Consider the following 18,091-nt stretch of genomic DNA (forward strand, 5'->3'; position numbering starts at 1 on the left):
ATCCGTTCGGCGAGCGTGCGCCGGCGAGGAGCCCGATTTTCACTCGAGAGCCCCCGATTTTTCGCGAAACCTGCCCGGAGAAAGCTCCCGCAGACCGCCTTCTGCCGCAGCGATCACGAATAGAAATCCGGAAGAAAACGGGGGGAGCACGGTCGTCGTTCTTCTTCTTCTTCTTCTTCTTCTTCTTCTTTTCCTTCTTCTTCCAGGAGATCTTATTTCTACACTATGTTCGATCCGCGGATCCACGAACGGCGCGCGGCACGCGGGATCGAGGAGGGAACATGTTGCAACGATTGCGACCTTTTTGCCCGGCGAATGTCGTGCCGTTGTAGAAGTGGAAACCGGTGTTCTGTAACTACCGCTGCTACTATAGAAGATTCTAAATGTGAAATGCGATCGGGCTTTATTTATTTGATCGTTGGGTAACAGACTTTCGATACTGGAGCGATGTTTCGCGGTACGTATAACGTTTGCGTCGGGGATTTTACAAATAAGAGAATGCTCGCGTTATTCTCTGTAGAAAGAGGAATATTGTTTGGATGATCCCTTGCGCTTCGGATATTCCATGGTTGGCTCGGAATTCCGAAGCGCAGTCGATACGCGTGTATGCCGGAGGAAATGGAGGAGGTTTAATGGAAGTGATGGGCAAATAATCAGAAAAACCGTTGAAGGATTACTTTGGTAGGGTACAGGAAGCAGATCTGCATGCGGAACATGCAAGGATTCGCCGAGTCGAGGCGCACGGTCGTGTACCGAATTTTTCGTAGCCGGTTTTTCCTTCGGGTCGGCCGGACGGTTACTTGTTTTTGCGTTGCTCTGCGCCGAGTACTATCGATTGTACGCGGTCGTTATTAGTTAATTAACCGGTGCTCATTGGCCGAGCGCAATTTATCTTTTTCCACGACGGAAGAATGAGCGACGCGGACCATTACGGTGCCAGCTGCCCCGTTTCTTGCCTTTCCGGTGCTAGCCGCGGCTAGGCGCGCACCTGTACCGCCTGAATATTTCTTTAACGAGTGCGGAACGATGCCTACCGATTAACCCTCGAACAAAAGACGCGGCGGGACGCGCGTACCCTGGAACACTTTGACTCGCGATCGATGTCCCCGTATAATAACATAATTATTGACTCCGCGACGAGCGCGCGAACGATTTATAGAACGGCCGGCGTTCCCCGTGAAAGTTAAACGACGGAAAATGGATCGGTGTTCCCCTCGTTTCATTATTCTCGCGTCCTTAAAATCGCCCGAACGCAATTACGCGAACTGCAGCAAGAATCGAAGACACGAAATTGCGAAACAACGGCGGAAGGTAACATAATTACAGCGACGAAACGCGCGAACGCCGAATGACAACCGGACGATCGTTTATTTGAAAAGTATCCGAACGTCTCTCGGCGGCCGACATTAAAATTTCAGGGTTAATTTACATGCCGCGCAAAGGATACCGTCCTCGAGCCACCCCCGACCCCTCCGATAAATACTTTTCTTATTAAACCTCCGTCTTTCGCGAGAGTCGGACCCGTCTTCGGCTGCTTCCTTTCGACCGTTAATTAAAGACCCATCGATCAAACGGTTCGATTTTCACCGGGGATCATCTCCGCCGCTGACAAAGTGACCCCCCACCCACCCGTCGAACAGCCGGGAAAGAAACGATTGACCGCGAGGTAAAACAAATTGCGTCCTCGGGATTTTCGCCGGGATTAACGGGAAGCTTTGAAGTCAGCTGGGGTTCGAGTCGCAGCGGGTCCTCAATTATTAATAAATTGAGGCCACGGGCCGCGGCGTCGCGACACGTTTCCTCCCTTCCTTACTCGTCTCGCAGCCCGCGCCGCGGCTGGTTAGGGGTTGCCAAGTGTCCTCGTGGTGTCCACGATGTAAATAAGTCGTCGATCGGCTCTGGGACGGCCGGGGGGGGGGGCGAGAGAAATAGGGGCTTTATTTCTTTAATCAGTTTTAATTTCGCCACTCGAGCGCGGCCGGGGCACGCCGCGTTCCCCGCCCTTTGTGCCGTGACTCGAAAGTAATTTCCTCCGCGAGCGCAGGAAAAAGGGGAGAGAGAAAGAGAGAGAGGGGGGGGGGAGGGAGAGAGAGAGAGATGGAAAAAAAGAAGCACACGGTAGCTCTAGACGCCGAAGCTTTCGCGACGCGGACGCTCGCGGGATGAACGGCTCCTCCATCCGTCTGGAAACGTCGCTTAACGCGACGAGTGTCGTTCAATTCGTGCACGAGTCGCTCGAACCTATCCCGAACGGATGATGTTCCGCGAGCTGGCAACATTTTCGAGGAAAATTTCGTGTACAATGTTCTCCTCTCGGACTCAATGGGCGCTTTTCAGGCTGATACGAGGTTACGGTGAGCCGAGGAAACGGTGCATGCAGACGCACGGACGGATCTCCTTTCCTTTTCTCTTCTTCTTCATTTACTTCGGTTCACCTTTCGGGTTATTATGTTGGGTCGGAACGGGGAACGATGGTTCCCGACCCTTTGCGCTCGAAAGTTTTTCACTAGAAATGTTCGACGTTTTCTGGTGAGACGTAGACATTCTTTGATGCTAATGAGAAAGTGTGTATATGGATTAAGGAACAGAGGTATTTCATTCGATGCTGCGCGGAAGACTTTAAAATTTCGCTGCATGAAACACGGTGATTTAGAGTCACCTCCCGAGTGTAAAGGATTAAGATCGATTCGAGGAATAAGGATACCGTCGACCTGTTTTTCGGTCGAGACGAGATTTTTGCTGTCGGCGATGTTCGTGTAGGCTTGCAAGTGAAAGCGGAGTTTCTTTTTTTTTCCTAATGAATTATTGAAGATAATATGCTTTTGGTGCGCGACTGCGAAAGAAATCGTTCGGGGGATTAATCGGATGGCGGAGCAAAAGATTGATGCAACTGCTCGGATGCTGCGGTGAACGCGTGCTCGGTGTTCGCGAGAGTATCGGCCGCGCGGGTTTCGTTTGGAAATTGTAATTTCGTTATGTTAGCTGGAAAATCACTCACGTGATCGATGTTGATCTCTCCTTTGTACATGAACTCGACCAAAACTTTGATATCCGAGAATTTCACGTCGCGCATTATGACAATCGGGTCCTTCTCCTCGTACTGCGACAGGATCGTGTCGAAGTACGTGCTGCACGCAGACAGGACCACCTGGAACAGTTTCATTGGTTCGGGAATCTTAGTCAGATCCTTCTTTAAATGTCAGCTGAAACGACGGAACTGTTAATCGATTAGCGAAACATATTTTCCACATCAGGTTACTTACTTAAACACATTCTGCACGAATCATCGCGTTTCGCGCTCGACGCATACAAATATAATGATTGACTCGAACTCAAAAGAAAGAAATAGACAGTGCACAGATTATACGAAGGAAACTTTCCCTCTGGATCATCACTGAATAACCAGGGGTGAAACCGCAACCCCCCGGAGGGAGAAATTTCTTTGACAACTTCGCAGACGGCGATGACTCCGACCGGATCCTTGCATATCAATCTTTCTGGGTATATATTGTAACTACCGCTACATCCACACTTTAAACCTATCGCAAAACTTCAAACTACACACTGAACATTCAATTCTCTCCAGACACTACGACCAAATTAATCTTAACTCGATTCTAACTCAAACAATTCATTTGTACAATCTGGTCAAAACAGACCCAGGCATCGCAGCAAGACTCATACAGTTTCGAGCTTAACTCTTAGCAGTCCTATGTCGAGTCAGACGTGACATTCTATTTTATTGCAACCTCTACCGGTTTTAACCATTTTTTCTATATTTATTTGTAGTATCACAATCGTACCATTTAAAGGTAATATCTTAATGACTCCCAAATATCCTTGAATAAATAAATAGAGCGTCATATTCACCGTTTGACTTATGTTTTGCCAAAATTGCGAAGAGCGCGGTAGCGCTCCTTTTTTGTTCGTTCAAAATTAATTTGCTCTATTTGTAAAAAGGAAATTCACGCGCTTTGCATAGCAAACCACTCGTGTAAAGGATCATAAAAAACTATTTCTGTTAATTTGAGTGAATTATAAGTGCTATTTACTAATTTCACCCACAAACATTAAGCTGTAATTGAATGAACTATCGTCGACGCGAACCTCAAAGTGAGAAACCAAGAGCACTTCGGACCGCAAAGGGTTAAAGAACAGAAAACATAGGAAAACAAAGTAGACGAACATATTGGGAACACTGTAAGCATAATTGAATCGAACTTTTCTATCGGACAGAAACAAAGTATCCAAATTCCCAAGTGGAACGGAAGGGACACCAGAAAAAGGGTTGCCAGCGAAAGTTTCGGAGCTTGCGGGGAGGAGAAGCACGCGAAAAGGAGCGGAACCGGTTCGGCTCGGGCTAAACACAGGCAACCTTGACAATCGTCCGAGTTCAAGGGACACGGCGGAGGGGAATCGAGGACGCGGCCGTAATTAAGGACTCGGTTTAATCCGCGGTCTCTAATAAGGGCACACGACGTCACACGTCCGTCATGATTAATTAAGACCGGGTGATTCGCGGCTCGCGAGTCTAGCCCAGACTCCGCGGTGCCCTGGTGCACCGATATAGATCACGCTGGATCACGGACCGCGCGCGATCGAATTCTTAAGCGACGCTTCCCAAACACCGTCGATAAAATATGTATTTCCGCCTCGACGCTGCGAGCCAGCTAGTACGTGCAGATCTGTCATGAAAGTCAATGAAGCACTCGACGAACAGGCTACTCTCCGGGTCCACGGCCGCTGGGATTTTTTTTTCTGACGCTAAAGTCTCTTGCACACTTGCCCGGTCCCTGTCGTGTCGGACTGAGCAATGGATTTTGCAGATTCGGTGGTTTCAAATATCTGTATCGCGTTTGAGAGTGTAGGTTGATCGTCAGGGATCGCGGTGTTTAGTGGTAGAGCACTGTTAATAGGTTTGCGACGGAGTGTACTCCGTTTTATCGTTAAGAATGATTGAATTTGGACGCAGGTTTGATCTAGAAGCGAATGGAATATTAAAGGACATCGCTTCGGCTAGGGTTCACGAAGATTTCCTATGGGGTTGATCGAGTGATCAAAGCGCTGAACCAACAAGGAGGGTGCCAGGTCTCTTCGCAGATGTGGTTGCAGTTGCAGTGGCGCTCGCTCCCTACTTCAACTCGACTGTGCCTCGAGCATCCATTGAAACTTCAATCATGAATATCTCGAGAAATATTGAGGAGCTAATCCTACAATCGGGTATTCTCATAAACGCAACAGCGGAATCCGTGTGCCGGGTGTGTTAAATCGGCGAGCTAATCTAGATTTCATCAGACCTAACTTTTCTAAATTCCAATTTGTAGACACCAAGACTTCTAACTTAAAGACGAAAGATTCGATTCTTACGTTTCTCCCGAAGTAAACACTTGGGATCGACGATAATTGGTAGAAATTTCTCTCCAATTCCAGCGTAACAATCGGTGAAAATAGAATTCGTCTAAGCGTCTGGATCTACTCGCCGTCCCCGAATGAAAGAGCGAGCGCACAAAGACGCCGAAACCGTCTCTTCAAAGGCCCGCCGTGTGAAAGCGGCTTAAAACGGTCCAGCGTCCGTCGCACCCGTGCACACGGACGCACGGACACGCGAGCACGGGCGTTTAAGCCCCGTCGATCGACCGGTACTTCTGTCAATCGCGATTTTATTTACCGACACGTCGTTTATAAAGCGACACATCCTCCGTCAGTATCCCGTCGACCGGTTTTCATCGTTAATTTCGCTCCCATCTATTTTTCCACGGTAATCTGGTTACCGTGTAATGGAGACTCGCGTACGGAAAGCCGAAGGCTCGCGCGCGCACGCGCGCGCTCGTCACTCAACGAATTAACGTTCCGTTCCGAAAATCGTCGCGAGCGAGCGGCGAATATCAATGAAACTGAAAATGAGAAAAGGAGGGTAAAAAAAGGGGGTCAATGAATCCGCCGGATTTCGCGCGCCGGAATTAACAGTCGAATTTGCGACGGGGTTAAGCTCCGATCGGAAGGGATCGCCGTTCATTCTTGGAACAACGGGTCCGCGGACCGTTCGAGCCCGCCGGAGCCGAACAAAAGCGCTTAAATTCGAGCATCACTGACATCTCCATTAAACAGCGTATAAATCGGCCCGATTCTCCGGCACGAATTTATTACTCCGTTTATTAGTTTGTTTGTTATCGGGATTCCGTATCGTCCCGTAAATCAAACGGGGGCCTCGGGGTCCGGCTTTTGTCAGCGACTATCGACGAGCTATCGCGGCCAGCTCCGGAAAACCGTCGGCGACGCGGAAAAATCACTCTCTTCCACCGACGAAGAAGCTTCGCTTTCCTCCCTACGCTCCGCGGATTCCGACGGGAACGCTCACGAGCCCGCGAGATCAACGTGCGCTCTTCATCTTGGCGTCTTTGTAATTTTCTTTAGGATTCAGACAAATCGTTCGGCGTCTCTTGCCTTTCTTCTTGTTAGGAATATCGGATTTTCCTCTGGTTTTAGATGTTTCTTGGTGAGATATGTGTGTTATTTGATTGGTGCCATTCGACAGAGTTCAAAGGTTCCGGTAATATCGTACGCGTCGAAGGTTTTCGTTTAGAGTGATTTTATTTGGGAGCCTGGTGCCTCGTCTGACTCGATGTTGGCGCATTCCCCTTACCGAGCAATAACGAAGAAATACGGGTGAATTTATTTCTATATAATTCCTTCGAGTTGATGCATAATTGTAGGTTTTATTTCGGTCGGACATCCAAGTTGGATAGTTACACGTGAGGACGGATTTTTTCACCCGCGCGCGATTACTTTTTCCAATGTTTCCACGGGTTTTTCATTCCTCCCTGTTTTATTCAATCTCCGCAAACGCTCGAACGGTCGGGCGTATAATTAAGCAGAAAGTAAAATCGCTCCTGTCTATTCCAAAAAAAGTTCGCCCTTGAAAAGTTACAGTTCCCCGCTAAAATAAATCGCCGATCCGGAATTGCTCGGTCCCCGAATAGAGCCGGCGCGGAATAGTGAAAAGCATAATTAATCGGGAACTAAAGTCGTCCTTGTCTATTCCTACGAAGTTCGTCCTTGGGAACATTAGTCTCTCATTGAAATAAACTGATAACTCCGGAAAGCTCGGTCCTTAAATAGAGCCGCTACAAAATGGGTCAAAGTGAACGAGACAATTTTAGTCTGCACTGGCTCCGAAACCAACCCTTGTATGTCAATCCTGCCGCGTGCAATTTTTCAACAAATCGTTCGACAATTTTCTTCGAAGCACCAATCTTATCTTCAAATATTATCATCCTACATAATAACATTAACCCTTAGCAGTCCTACGTCGAGTCAGACTCGGCATTCTATTTTATTGCAACTTCTACCTGTTTTACCAATTTTTTCTGTATTTATTTGTAGTATCGCAATTGTACCGTTTAAACGTAACATTTCAACGACTCCGAAATATTCTTGAATAAATAAATAGAACGTCATGTTAAGCTGTAATTGGACCGCATAGGGTTAACGATTACACCATCAACCATTGACATCAAGGGAACGTTATTTTCCCAAGTAAAATTTTCATCCCTATTTCCTCCGGAATATAATATAATAGAATCTTAGAAAATACAACACTCCCTTCGAAAACGAGAAAAGTGAAATTTCCTTCGGTTGCGCAATTTAAACAAAATAACTTCTTACGACGCTGAACCCCAGAGCCTACGGATTCCCGGGTACCGTTTATGAATCAGCCAGTACAATCAAAACGAGACACACCCTCGCGAGCCCTGCCCCCGAATTTGCATTTCATCCCGTGGAAATATAAATTGACTCTTTTTCAACTTCGTGCCGCATTCTTTTTTCCCCGACTTCTTTTTTACCCCTCCCCCCACCCCGCCGGCTCGCCGTCGCTCGTTTCTTCGTTTTTGTCGTGGTCCCCGCTACGTTCTCCCCTGTTCGCCCCCCCCCTTCACCCCCGTTTATATCGACTGGCGCGCGCACACACCGCGCCCGCGTAATTCCTTGAAAATTATTCCGCGAAACAACAATGGAATTTTGCATGCAAGTAAAATGAAGCAACTGAATGCACATTAATTCGCGCCGCCGCGGTGCATTGTTAGCGTACGCGAAAAAGCCCGTTTCGTTTTCGTCGCGAATCATTTATTCCTTAGCCCTTCGGAACCCCCGGGTTCCCGCCCGCTGCTGCTGCTCCCACCCCCCATCGGCGTCGCCGATTTGAAAACTTAATCTTTCGCGATTCCGTCCGGCTCGAAGTTCGATTTTTATTTCGACGCATTTCGCCGATTTGCAATTATAATTGCCGGAACGTTGCGCGCGGTAATCGGAGTGAGGGTCTTTACGCAAATTCAAATTTTCGAGAACGCGCTCGGAGAAGCAGAATTACGAAGGAAACTAGTTGTCGCTAACAGAAACGTTAGCCATTGTTCTTCGGATATTACGAATTTACCTTAAACGTGTATTGTTCGCATATTCGATGACGATACTGCGATGATATTACACATATTATAATTGCATCGCGTGCAAACAGTTTAGTCCATCAAGCGTACCCAATGAATTACCGATGCAACGTACTAGAACCTCAATCGAATCGACTGGAACCGCCGCGACGAGCGTTGCGCGCTGTAAAACCGAGGGCACTAGAAGTAACAGCAAGCATTTAAAACCGCGATGAACAAACACGGTATCGAAACGCGGGGATTCCTCCTGGATCCGCTTCCGTTTCCGCGGGAATAAATCCGACGACAAACGCTCGCGTTCGATTCGCCTTGCGCCGCGGAAAGGACGCGCAGTTATTGCGCCGCTCCCCGGAAATAATTGCTCGGCTAGAGCGTTAATCGTCCCGCGTGTCAAACGGTACGACGACGACGCCCTCGACACTCGTTGTAAAACAAAAAAAAGGAAACAAAGAAAACAGGACAAAAAGAGAACGGGAAAAAGTGGCGAAAAAAAAAAAATTGAAAGAAGTAACCCGCGCGGGACGAGTCCGGAAATTTCTCGCTGGCCGATTGATCGCACATGTGCACACACACACATACACACACACACACACACACATGCGTACGCACACAGGGGCGAATCGATTTTAATCGGAGCATCGGGTATTCTTGCCGCGGCCAAGTCAAAAGGTTCTCTTCCGCGAATTCCTGCGCCGCTCGAGTTTTATATTCATATTAAAAGCGATATTGAATTTTTCCCGATCTTCGGGATCTTCGGCGTTATTTTCGATCGCGCCGGAATGCCTGCGGTGACCTCTTCTCTCCTCTTTTTTTCTTCTCTCGCTTCTTTTTCTTCCTCTTCTTTCCGACGATCTTCGTTTTTTATTGTATTTCGTCTTCCTCTTATTTCGACAACGAACTCCTCTCTTTTCGTTCGCCGCGCGTGTTCCGATCTATCGGAGCCCGGCGAACGGGGAAACGCGTTTAAGGAAGTTTAATGGGGATCCCTGCCTCCCGCGGAATGCAACCGAACCTCCTGCCCCCCCGTCTCCGATAGAAGCGAGAGGGGGACATTATTCCGCAGTTCAATTTCTATAAATTGCGCGCGCGGCCGGCCCCGATCGGTCGGCCGCTCGGACGATTTTGTGCTTTCGTCCGGCGGAAAGGATTGTTTACAAATCGACACGGTGAAACGTTCCGATGCGGCGTTTAATATGTGGTGGATGAAAGGGAGGACAAGGAGGAGGAGGAGGGGTGGAGGGGTAGTTCTCTAGTTTTATTTCGGGTTTGATAGATACGTCTTAATGGGCGAATGAATTTTTGCCGGGCACGAATATGTCCGCAAATGAATCCATAAAAGTCCGCGGTTTTGCGTAAGCGTACGGTGTCTACTAATTGGACCTGCGCCGGGGCACCACGCTTGTAAGGACTAATTAGTGAAAGCAGGAATTAAACGGAAACTTATTGCCCCCGTCGATGAATGTTTTTGTCAGGTAATGAAGTATATCAAATCGATGTTAAACCTAATTAAAATGATTTTAGTGGATGCTGCCCGGTTGCATCCGTTGTAACGCATTAACGTCCACGGTATAGTAATTGCCGGCCATTTTATTCAATTTCTTCACTTAGTTTTTATATTCCGCTTGTAGTGCGTCCATTAATTATCTTCCTTCCCTCTTCGTCCAAACAAACTATACCTGTAATTTCGTCTTTTCTCATCTATCTCTCGAATTGCTCTTATTCTTCTCTATCTCGCTCTGTTCTCCTTTTTTTTCTTCGTCTGGCTCTCCCTCTCTCTCTCTTTCTCTCTTTCGCCCTCGACACTTTCACAGCCAGCGATTTCTTTGCTCCTCTAAAACCGAGTGCCGCTTGAAAAGGAGCAAGACCGACGCTGGTTGCCGAGGGCCTCTGTCGTTAACGCAGGGATACGAATTACATAATGATAAAATTTGTTTCAAAATTCTACGCTTACGGCGGCTTGTTACTTCGAATTTCAAACGAATAAGAAGAAAGAACGGTCGACGGTAAAAGTGCGCCGCGATACGCGCGAATACGATTTTCTTTTTTTTTTTTCGTGTTCCACGGCACCCGTGGATCTTTCGGTGCCCCATAAACGCGATTCCACGCCAGTGGTCCGCGAACGCGCGCGTATTCCATCTTTTTACGCCACTCGCTGGAAAACGCCGTATACTGCTATTATTATCGTGAAAAAATCTTCGCCGGAGCCAACAGTATCCGCGGCAGTCCTGTAAATCTCCTTGCATATTGTGTTATGCGCTTTTAAGTGCATTACGTTTATTACACCGTCTGTTCATAATATTTCTAGTACCATCGTTATTATTAACAGAATACATTCTCCGTGCGCTTCTCCGCATATCGGGCCCCCGGAATTTACTACTGTGTCATTATTTTATTTAATTAATTACATAATAACCACTATCCCCGATAATTGCATTCCCGTATCGCATTCTGAGCTTCTTACTCTTTAACCCCGTCGATATGAATATTCCCCAGTTTATACTAATTGCCCGATCGAAAATCGAAATCGCCGACCGAATATTTCCGTTAACAGTGCCCGCCGGTAAACAAACGGCAAGCGCGCAACGGGAAAATAAGGACACCGCGTGGAACCTTGTTAACTTATTTAAATTCGAAGGTACGATTGACTTTTTTTTCACAGGAATAGAAGCTTCTGCAACGAGGGATCAAATGGTATCGATTTTGCCTTGACAATCGAACGGCGGTAAGTTCAATGCTTCACTTGAACTTCATGATTAACCGTACGCACTAGGAAAACTTATGCGTAGATCATACGAGTGTTCGTATCACAATCGCTTTCCGATGGAATAGGATTCACAGATTACCACAAAAGAGATATAATTCCAACAAAAATAATATATTGCTCTCCTATCGTCAATTGTTAATCATTAATGATTAAAGGCTGAAGGATCAAAGCGCGCTACAAGCGACGAAACGTAACGATCGTCCAGATCATACGTCCATAGGTTCAGATCGGTACATGGGGCAATAGGGGTATCACGGAAGACGGTTTTCCCATGGAGGAAGCCAAGGAACTCTCAGGTACGAAAGAGTGTCTGGCTCTCGGCCCCGCCCAGTCAATAGCCTGAATATTTAATGTTAGAAGTTCCGTATTGATTTTCGCGATTTTTACGTCTCCGCAAATAAGGCCGTAAAAGACCTTACACCGTTCCTCTTCTCTCTCTCTCTCACCCTTCTACTCATACATACACACCTGTCTATCGCGCGCGCGCTTCTGGACACGCAAGAGACCAAGAGAGAAAGAAAGAAAGAGAATCAGGCAGGCAGAAAGATAGATAGATAGAAAGAAAGAAAGAAAGAAAGAAAGAAAGAAAGAAAGACAGAAAGGAAGAAAGAAAGAAAGAAAGAAAGAAGGAGAGACGCGCGTTACTTTTCAGTGCCAGCTATATAACGCTTTTTATTATGCCGGGCCGCTTTTATGGGGAAATACTGCGATGAAAAAAGAGGAAGACGGTCGAGACACGCGGGGGAGGAAGGAAAGGGCAGAAGAAGAAAGAAATTGCACTGCCCGGGTTTCATATCGAGTCATTACGATCCCCGGGCACTTTCACCCCCCTTCTCTCCTTCTACTCTCGCCACCCCCCTTTTCGCTCACCCTCTGCCCGGCCCCCTGTCCCCGTCTACCCGTCGTCGAACCCGCGCCTACCTGCTACTACCCCTCGGCCTGCTGCCACCCTCTCGTCCCAACGCCACCACTACCAACACCGTCGTACCACCACCACCACCGCCGCCACCGCCGCCAACGCCGCTACCACTGCCGTCGCCGTCTCTCTGCCACCATCGTCACCGTCACCGTCACCCCATCGCCCCGCGACGTCTTCTCTGACATTAAACTTTTTATCGTGCATAACGGGCTGCTTCGTCTTTTGCCGGGAATAAAAAAAGGGAAAATAAAAAAGAAGTGGAGGAGGAGGAGGAGGAGGTGGAGATATAGACAGAGAGAAAGAGAGAGAGGGAGAGAGAGAGAGATAGTGAAGGGAGAGGAAGAAAGAAGAGAGAAGAAATGGCAATAAAAAAACGGGGAACGGGGGTGTGGAACGAAGGAGGTTGCTGTACAGGGAGAAAGAGACAGACAGACAGATAGGGTAGGGGGAAGTGGAGGTCGACGGAGGACGAAGGAAGATATAAATGGACGGGGCCGGTGGTGAGCGACCCCTCCTCGGAGACGGGGGCGCGCCGCGTCGAATTTGTCGATTCGCCGGTTTTCTCTCCCCGGCGTAAAAGCTTGGCAGACGCAATCGATTGTACCTACGTGTGCACCACCCCCTCCGACGGGTGGCAGAGAGCGAGAGAGAGAGAGAAAGAGAGAGAAGCGGAGAGGAGGCACAGAGGTAGCAGCGCGGCCTCACGAGGCAGGGACGGAGAGTAGGGGCCGCGTGGGGTGGCGGTAAAGAAGCACGGAATGATAGGCGACGTATCGCTGTTGTTGTTAACGCTGCTGCCTTACGGTTATTTATTGATATGCGCGCGGCCCGGTCTCGTTGATTCGCTACGGCCCCGCGATTCCGCGCGTCGACTCGCGCCTCCTCGACTGCCGCACACCCCCTGCCTATCTACCTCTGCCAACGCTCTTCCGCCTGCCGCTGCCTGGTCCCCTCTTCTCACCCTCGCAGATGAGATTCTTCCCGATGGTCCCGATTGTATTTACCCCTTCCCGCGAGCGGACAAAGGACGGCGGGGGTTGGAAATGCACGCGTCGCGTTACGAACATTCCGCGGGACTTGTAACATTACGCGGGACTCCCGCGGAGTAACTTAGGGGATCGGTCGGACGGGATCTCTCCGACGCTGGGACTAGCTCACGATTCAAGTGAACTAGATTTCTTGTCCCATTGTTCTTTGGAGCATGATGTTTCCTTGGGAATAGAGACATTGATTTAGTAATGCATGGATCAAGGTTTCTGTAAGGATATTGGGAGTTGCCCGGTGGTCCTAGCGTTGATCGCTTCGTTAGAATCTACGAGTAGGTAATGAGAAGAATAGAGGTCAGGGGTATCTGGGTGAGGTGACTGTGAAATTTGATCGTTCATGCAGCAGGAACAGTTCCAGTTCGATTACTTATTGTCAGTTTAGTCTAAAATCTTCAAGAGGCAAGGGGGTGGCGTCAGTTATATTTCTTCACGTTTCGTTTCTTCCAGAGCCATTTTATCCGTCGTTGAGGAGACTTTCCGATGGTCCGAAATTTCAGTGAAATCTTTCGATAAGTCAACGACGCTGCGACGGTTCGATCCCCGGCTGATAGTCGGCTGTTCTTCGGCCCGCGACGAGAAAGCTGCCGTTGGCTTGTCTCTCTCTTGCCGGACGTTCATTGTCATTACCGACTCGCGAAGAGGGAGTAGAGGGAGGATAATAAATGCGAGCCGAGAGGCAGAAGCTCGCCGCCGCGATACACGCGTATTATTCTGGTTTAATGCCTGGGAAAGCGTAACCGCCGCGCGTTCAGTACGCCTTCGCGGCCGATCCTTTCTCGAACGCGACGAACGGTTCTACCCGGTGCTAGGGGTATTATAAACCCATTAGATTCTACAGCGGTAACGAATTCACTGTAGAATGAGCGGAGCGAGTCGAAAACGCGTAATAACAGTCGATTTGATACGCGCCAGTTTCGGTTTCGTTGACGCGGCCCGCCGCGGTTCTGCGCGGCGGAATGCTTCTCGCGGACGGGGATTTTTAGCTGGTTGAGCAGCGAGATTCGGTCATCGCGCGTGTTGCCGCTTTTTAATCGTTCCCCCGGCGGACTGTGCGTTTACTGGAATCGTTATTATATTTTAGTATCCTCCCTTCGAAAGACTATGCAGAATTTCTATCCGGTAACGTCCGTAGTCGTCTCGATTCATTTTTCTATCGCAAACACTTTTACGAAGCTCGCCGGAGGTGAACAATAAAAGCTCGGAACGAGGAATATTGCGACGCGAGATCCACGGATATTACGGCACGATGAAATTCAATAATTTCACGTTAAATCAAAGGTACTAATAAACGCACTCGACAATTACGAAACGACCGTGCAATTCCAAGGGGAAAGGTTCCCGAACGAAATCATCGCGATTGAATCTTTGCCGAAGAAGGGTTGCAGCGTCCGCAGGAGAGGCCGCGTATCGGAGGATGTATTTTCGTAGCGTCGTTCGAGTTCGCCGGGTTTATAGGCCGTCGACGTAAGGGACATTCGCTACGAAGTTCGTTAGAAAAACGAGATTACCGGCGTCACCGCCTGCAGTTACGTAATTCGATCGATAGTTCAGGCGTTTCCCGTTTCGGCCGACCGACGAGGAGGAACGGAGAGAAAGAGGGAGAGAAAGACAGAACGGAAGAGGGAGATAGACAGAGAGAAGGAGAGAGAGAGAGAGGGAGACAGAGAGAGAGAGAGAGAGAGAGAGAGAGAGAGAGAGAGAGAGAAAAACGGAAGGGTAAAAGAAATATCTTGATGGGCAGAAAAGGTGCGCCGCGAAAAGCGGCAGAGGGGGTGCGCGGGGGACGGTGGCGGAAAAATTCAATCGACTGTCCGATTATTTCATTACCGGGGCTTCGGGAACGCGTGTAACGCGGCCATTTCGTAATATCAAACAGCCGGAACCGCGGCGAAAAAATTTCCAGGCTGCTGGAAAGGACCGCGCGGCAAGCGAAATTAAATCCGATTTCGCCCGGGAGTGCTTTTCGTTTATCTTTTCCCCCCTTTTTTCTTTGCGCTGTTCGGGGGCTAATATCGTGTTTCGTTAAAATCGTCGCGGTTGACGAGCGCCGACGCCAAAGGAACCCGGGGCCCGGCGGTACGGATTCCACGCGAGAGGACCGACCGACGAACGGGGGAAAAAGAAGGAAAACCATGGGAAAAACGGGGCGAAAGTGCGGTATGAAGTTACCGGCGCGCGCGAACTTTCGTTCCCGCGAAAATCGAGTTTGGAAAATTAGCGCGACACGCTAAGCTCCTTTGCCTTTGTCCGTCCATTACCGGTCACTTCTACTCGCGCTAATCCCCGTCGTTGCCGACGCTAAATGCGTCGGCCGCGGCTAGATGTTTGTGCAATTCGATGCGCCCTGGAACGAATTTGTTCTCTGTTACGGCGGTTTAGAATTTATTATCGCGGAAGATGGCTAGCATACTGCTCGAAGTAAGAGTGAGGACGGTTCCTTGTCGAAAATAATTTGATATATCTGTTGCATTTGAATTGCTAATACCGTTCATTTTCGAACGAACGATAGAACGTATCGTTCGCGAGCCACCCGAATCGTGTTTCCTCAAGATACAATTTCACCGGCTGAAACAGAAATACTTTCACACGAAACCGTTCCAGTAACACTCGAATTAATCTGAAAAATTGCGCAAGATTTAATCGCAGTTCGCACAATATAACGATCAGCAAGGCTGATTTTATGCTGCCGCGGCAGGCGCGACCGGCTGCGCCGCAGTAAAAAGAATTTCAGGAATAATTAACGCAAGCCCCGCTTCCTCTAGATTCCCGATAAAAATCGTTCATAGAGGAAACAAGATACCATTAAGTTCTTATTTGTCTAAAACGTAGAACTGCGCCGAGAATTTCCATAAAAATATCCGGTAGACCGTCCGGGAGCCGGAAAAAACGAACGAGACCCGGTTGGCGCGCCGCGCCGCGCCGCGTCGAACCTGCCGTGGATGCTTATTGCCAGTGGAAACAGCGTGCAACAGACAGACGATCGCGCGTTCGGTATTCGGCTGCGCGCGGGGCTGTTCCGCAAACGCTGAAATTCGATTTCCCAGCGAAACGAGGCTCTCTCTCGCCTAGTCACGAAGGAGACGCTCGCTTCTTCTACGCGCGGTCGATCGATTTTTCTACGTAGAATCAGCTGCGCCGGGGCGAGCGGGGTTTGTAGAACGGATCGGAAGGAGTTCAGGTTCGCCGCTCGCTGAAAGTGAGACGCGCGGGGACACGGGTCGACGACACACACGTACGGGGTGGTTCCGAGATCGTGCAATCGGGAAGGGAATTATTTCAGGCGAGAAACTAACCAGAAAACGTAGAACAGGCATTTTTCCTATGATATAGGGGAACTTATCGTAAAACGCTAGGACACGGCTCGAGAATCGGAGAATATGCGATACTTTTAATCAATTGTTTTGCTAAATGTATTCTTCGTAGTTCCCGAATGAAGATTGCTTCTTTCTTTTCGATTTTCCCAATTTAAACCTATGCGGAACGTCGGCAATTCAGATGAAATTTTCATATTTGGAAGATTAAGTTGCAAACAATGCCACGTAATTTCTATCTTTCTATTGTTCAATAGATACATAATTTAGCAGAATGTTTTCTATGTTTCAAACAATCTTCCTCCGCAAAGGATTGATTCTGTTTTTAACTAGTTTTCTATTTTTAGCAACGTATGTTCTATCGTTTCTTATAATTAGGAATGCGTGCCGGATAAACTTTCGAACTTCGAGAAGCCGAGAGTGCAGTTTTCTACGAGAAACTTATATCCCAAGGTTCCTACATTTCCTCCGTGCGGTTTCACTTCCTTCCTGGTCGTACTATGACTTCGAAATCACCCTGTATATAGGCAGCGGCTGTCAAGTGTCGTTCACATTAACGAAAAAGCCTGTCGTTTTCGGCGAGTACGAAAATTTCTCGGCTCGAGGAAAAAAAAAAGATCGCACGTCTTACGTAACACGCATAAATAATGCATAGTCGCGCGATTTCCATTTCAGAGGCTGACCGTATCTCGCCCGGGTTCATCGTACCGCGTCCATGAATGGGGAACCGATACATTAATGAAAACGAGAGAGACACGCTCCGGCAGGAATTCTTTTTGGCGTGTCTCGTGGATCACCGGGAACTTGACCCGCCGCGGAGGTCTTCGTAGAAGTCTTGCCAAAATTCGGGGTCGTTCAACTGACGGAGCGTGGAGGGTGGCTTTCGATGAATTATTCGCTGTGGGTGCTGTCTGAGTTCACTTGAATTTATTGCTCTTCCTTCGGAAGTCATTTCGAACGGTTTTTCTATGGAAACAACGTTTCGATTTCGCGAGAGACTCTTTAGTAGAACTATCATAGGCGAGTTGAAAGTTTGACCGGTTTCTCGGTTCAACGTTGAACAATTTACAGGTCAAAGGCGATAAAGCAATCCGGCGTCCGGATGTTTGGGACAAGGAACAGCGCTTTTGCTTAGCGTTATCAATCCGCGGTCGGTCACGTTCGAAGCTTTTCCGGTTGTAAGCGTAGCACGAACCGGTAGCGTGTTGTAAAAGTGGGGTGGAGGGGCCGTGACCAGCGGCCGAACGAATTCTGAGAAATCGACGGACCGCGAACTCCGGGACCGTGACAGAGGCAGCACAGAAATTTTCGAATTCTCACCTGGCCCCCGATCCGCGCCGCTGAAGGATCTAACGAGTGAAGAGCCTGATAGATAAGGAGGAAACCGAGAACGGAAAACACGCCGGGAAGGGAAAATATAATGAAAATGACTCTGAACACGAAGGAACAGATTTATCTCGTCGGATATCGCGTGGGCCATTGTTCTCTAGGAATTAACCACTGGCGAAGCAATTAAACTGAACCTTTCTCTCGTCTATTCGGATACCTTCGTATCCTCGAATTAATCGTATCTGTACACCCAACCGCTATCGTTCTCTTTCGCTTGAAAA

The 18,091-nt window shown here is 48.5% G+C and overlaps 1 protein-coding gene across 11 annotated transcripts in view; it reads right to left on the reverse strand.

The window, feature by feature from the left end:
• LOC116434089 (uncharacterized) overlaps positions 1-18,091 on the reverse strand; it is a 109,490-nt gene that overhangs the window by 13,857 nt on the left and 77,542 nt on the right. For all 11 annotated transcript variants that reach the window (XM_076370161.1, XM_076370156.1, XM_076370194.1 and 8 more), the window contains one exon: positions 2,999-3,148. In XM_076370161.1, the coding sequence (XP_076226276.1) occupies positions 2,999-3,148 (150 nt within the window). The remainder of the gene's footprint in view (positions 1-2,998; positions 3,149-18,091) is intronic.

The sequence above is a fragment of the Nomia melanderi genome, chromosome 1 (assembly GCF_051020985.1).
Source record: "Nomia melanderi isolate GNS246 chromosome 1, iyNomMela1, whole genome shotgun sequence".
Taxonomy (NCBI): domain Eukaryota; kingdom Metazoa; phylum Arthropoda; class Insecta; order Hymenoptera; family Halictidae; genus Nomia; species Nomia melanderi.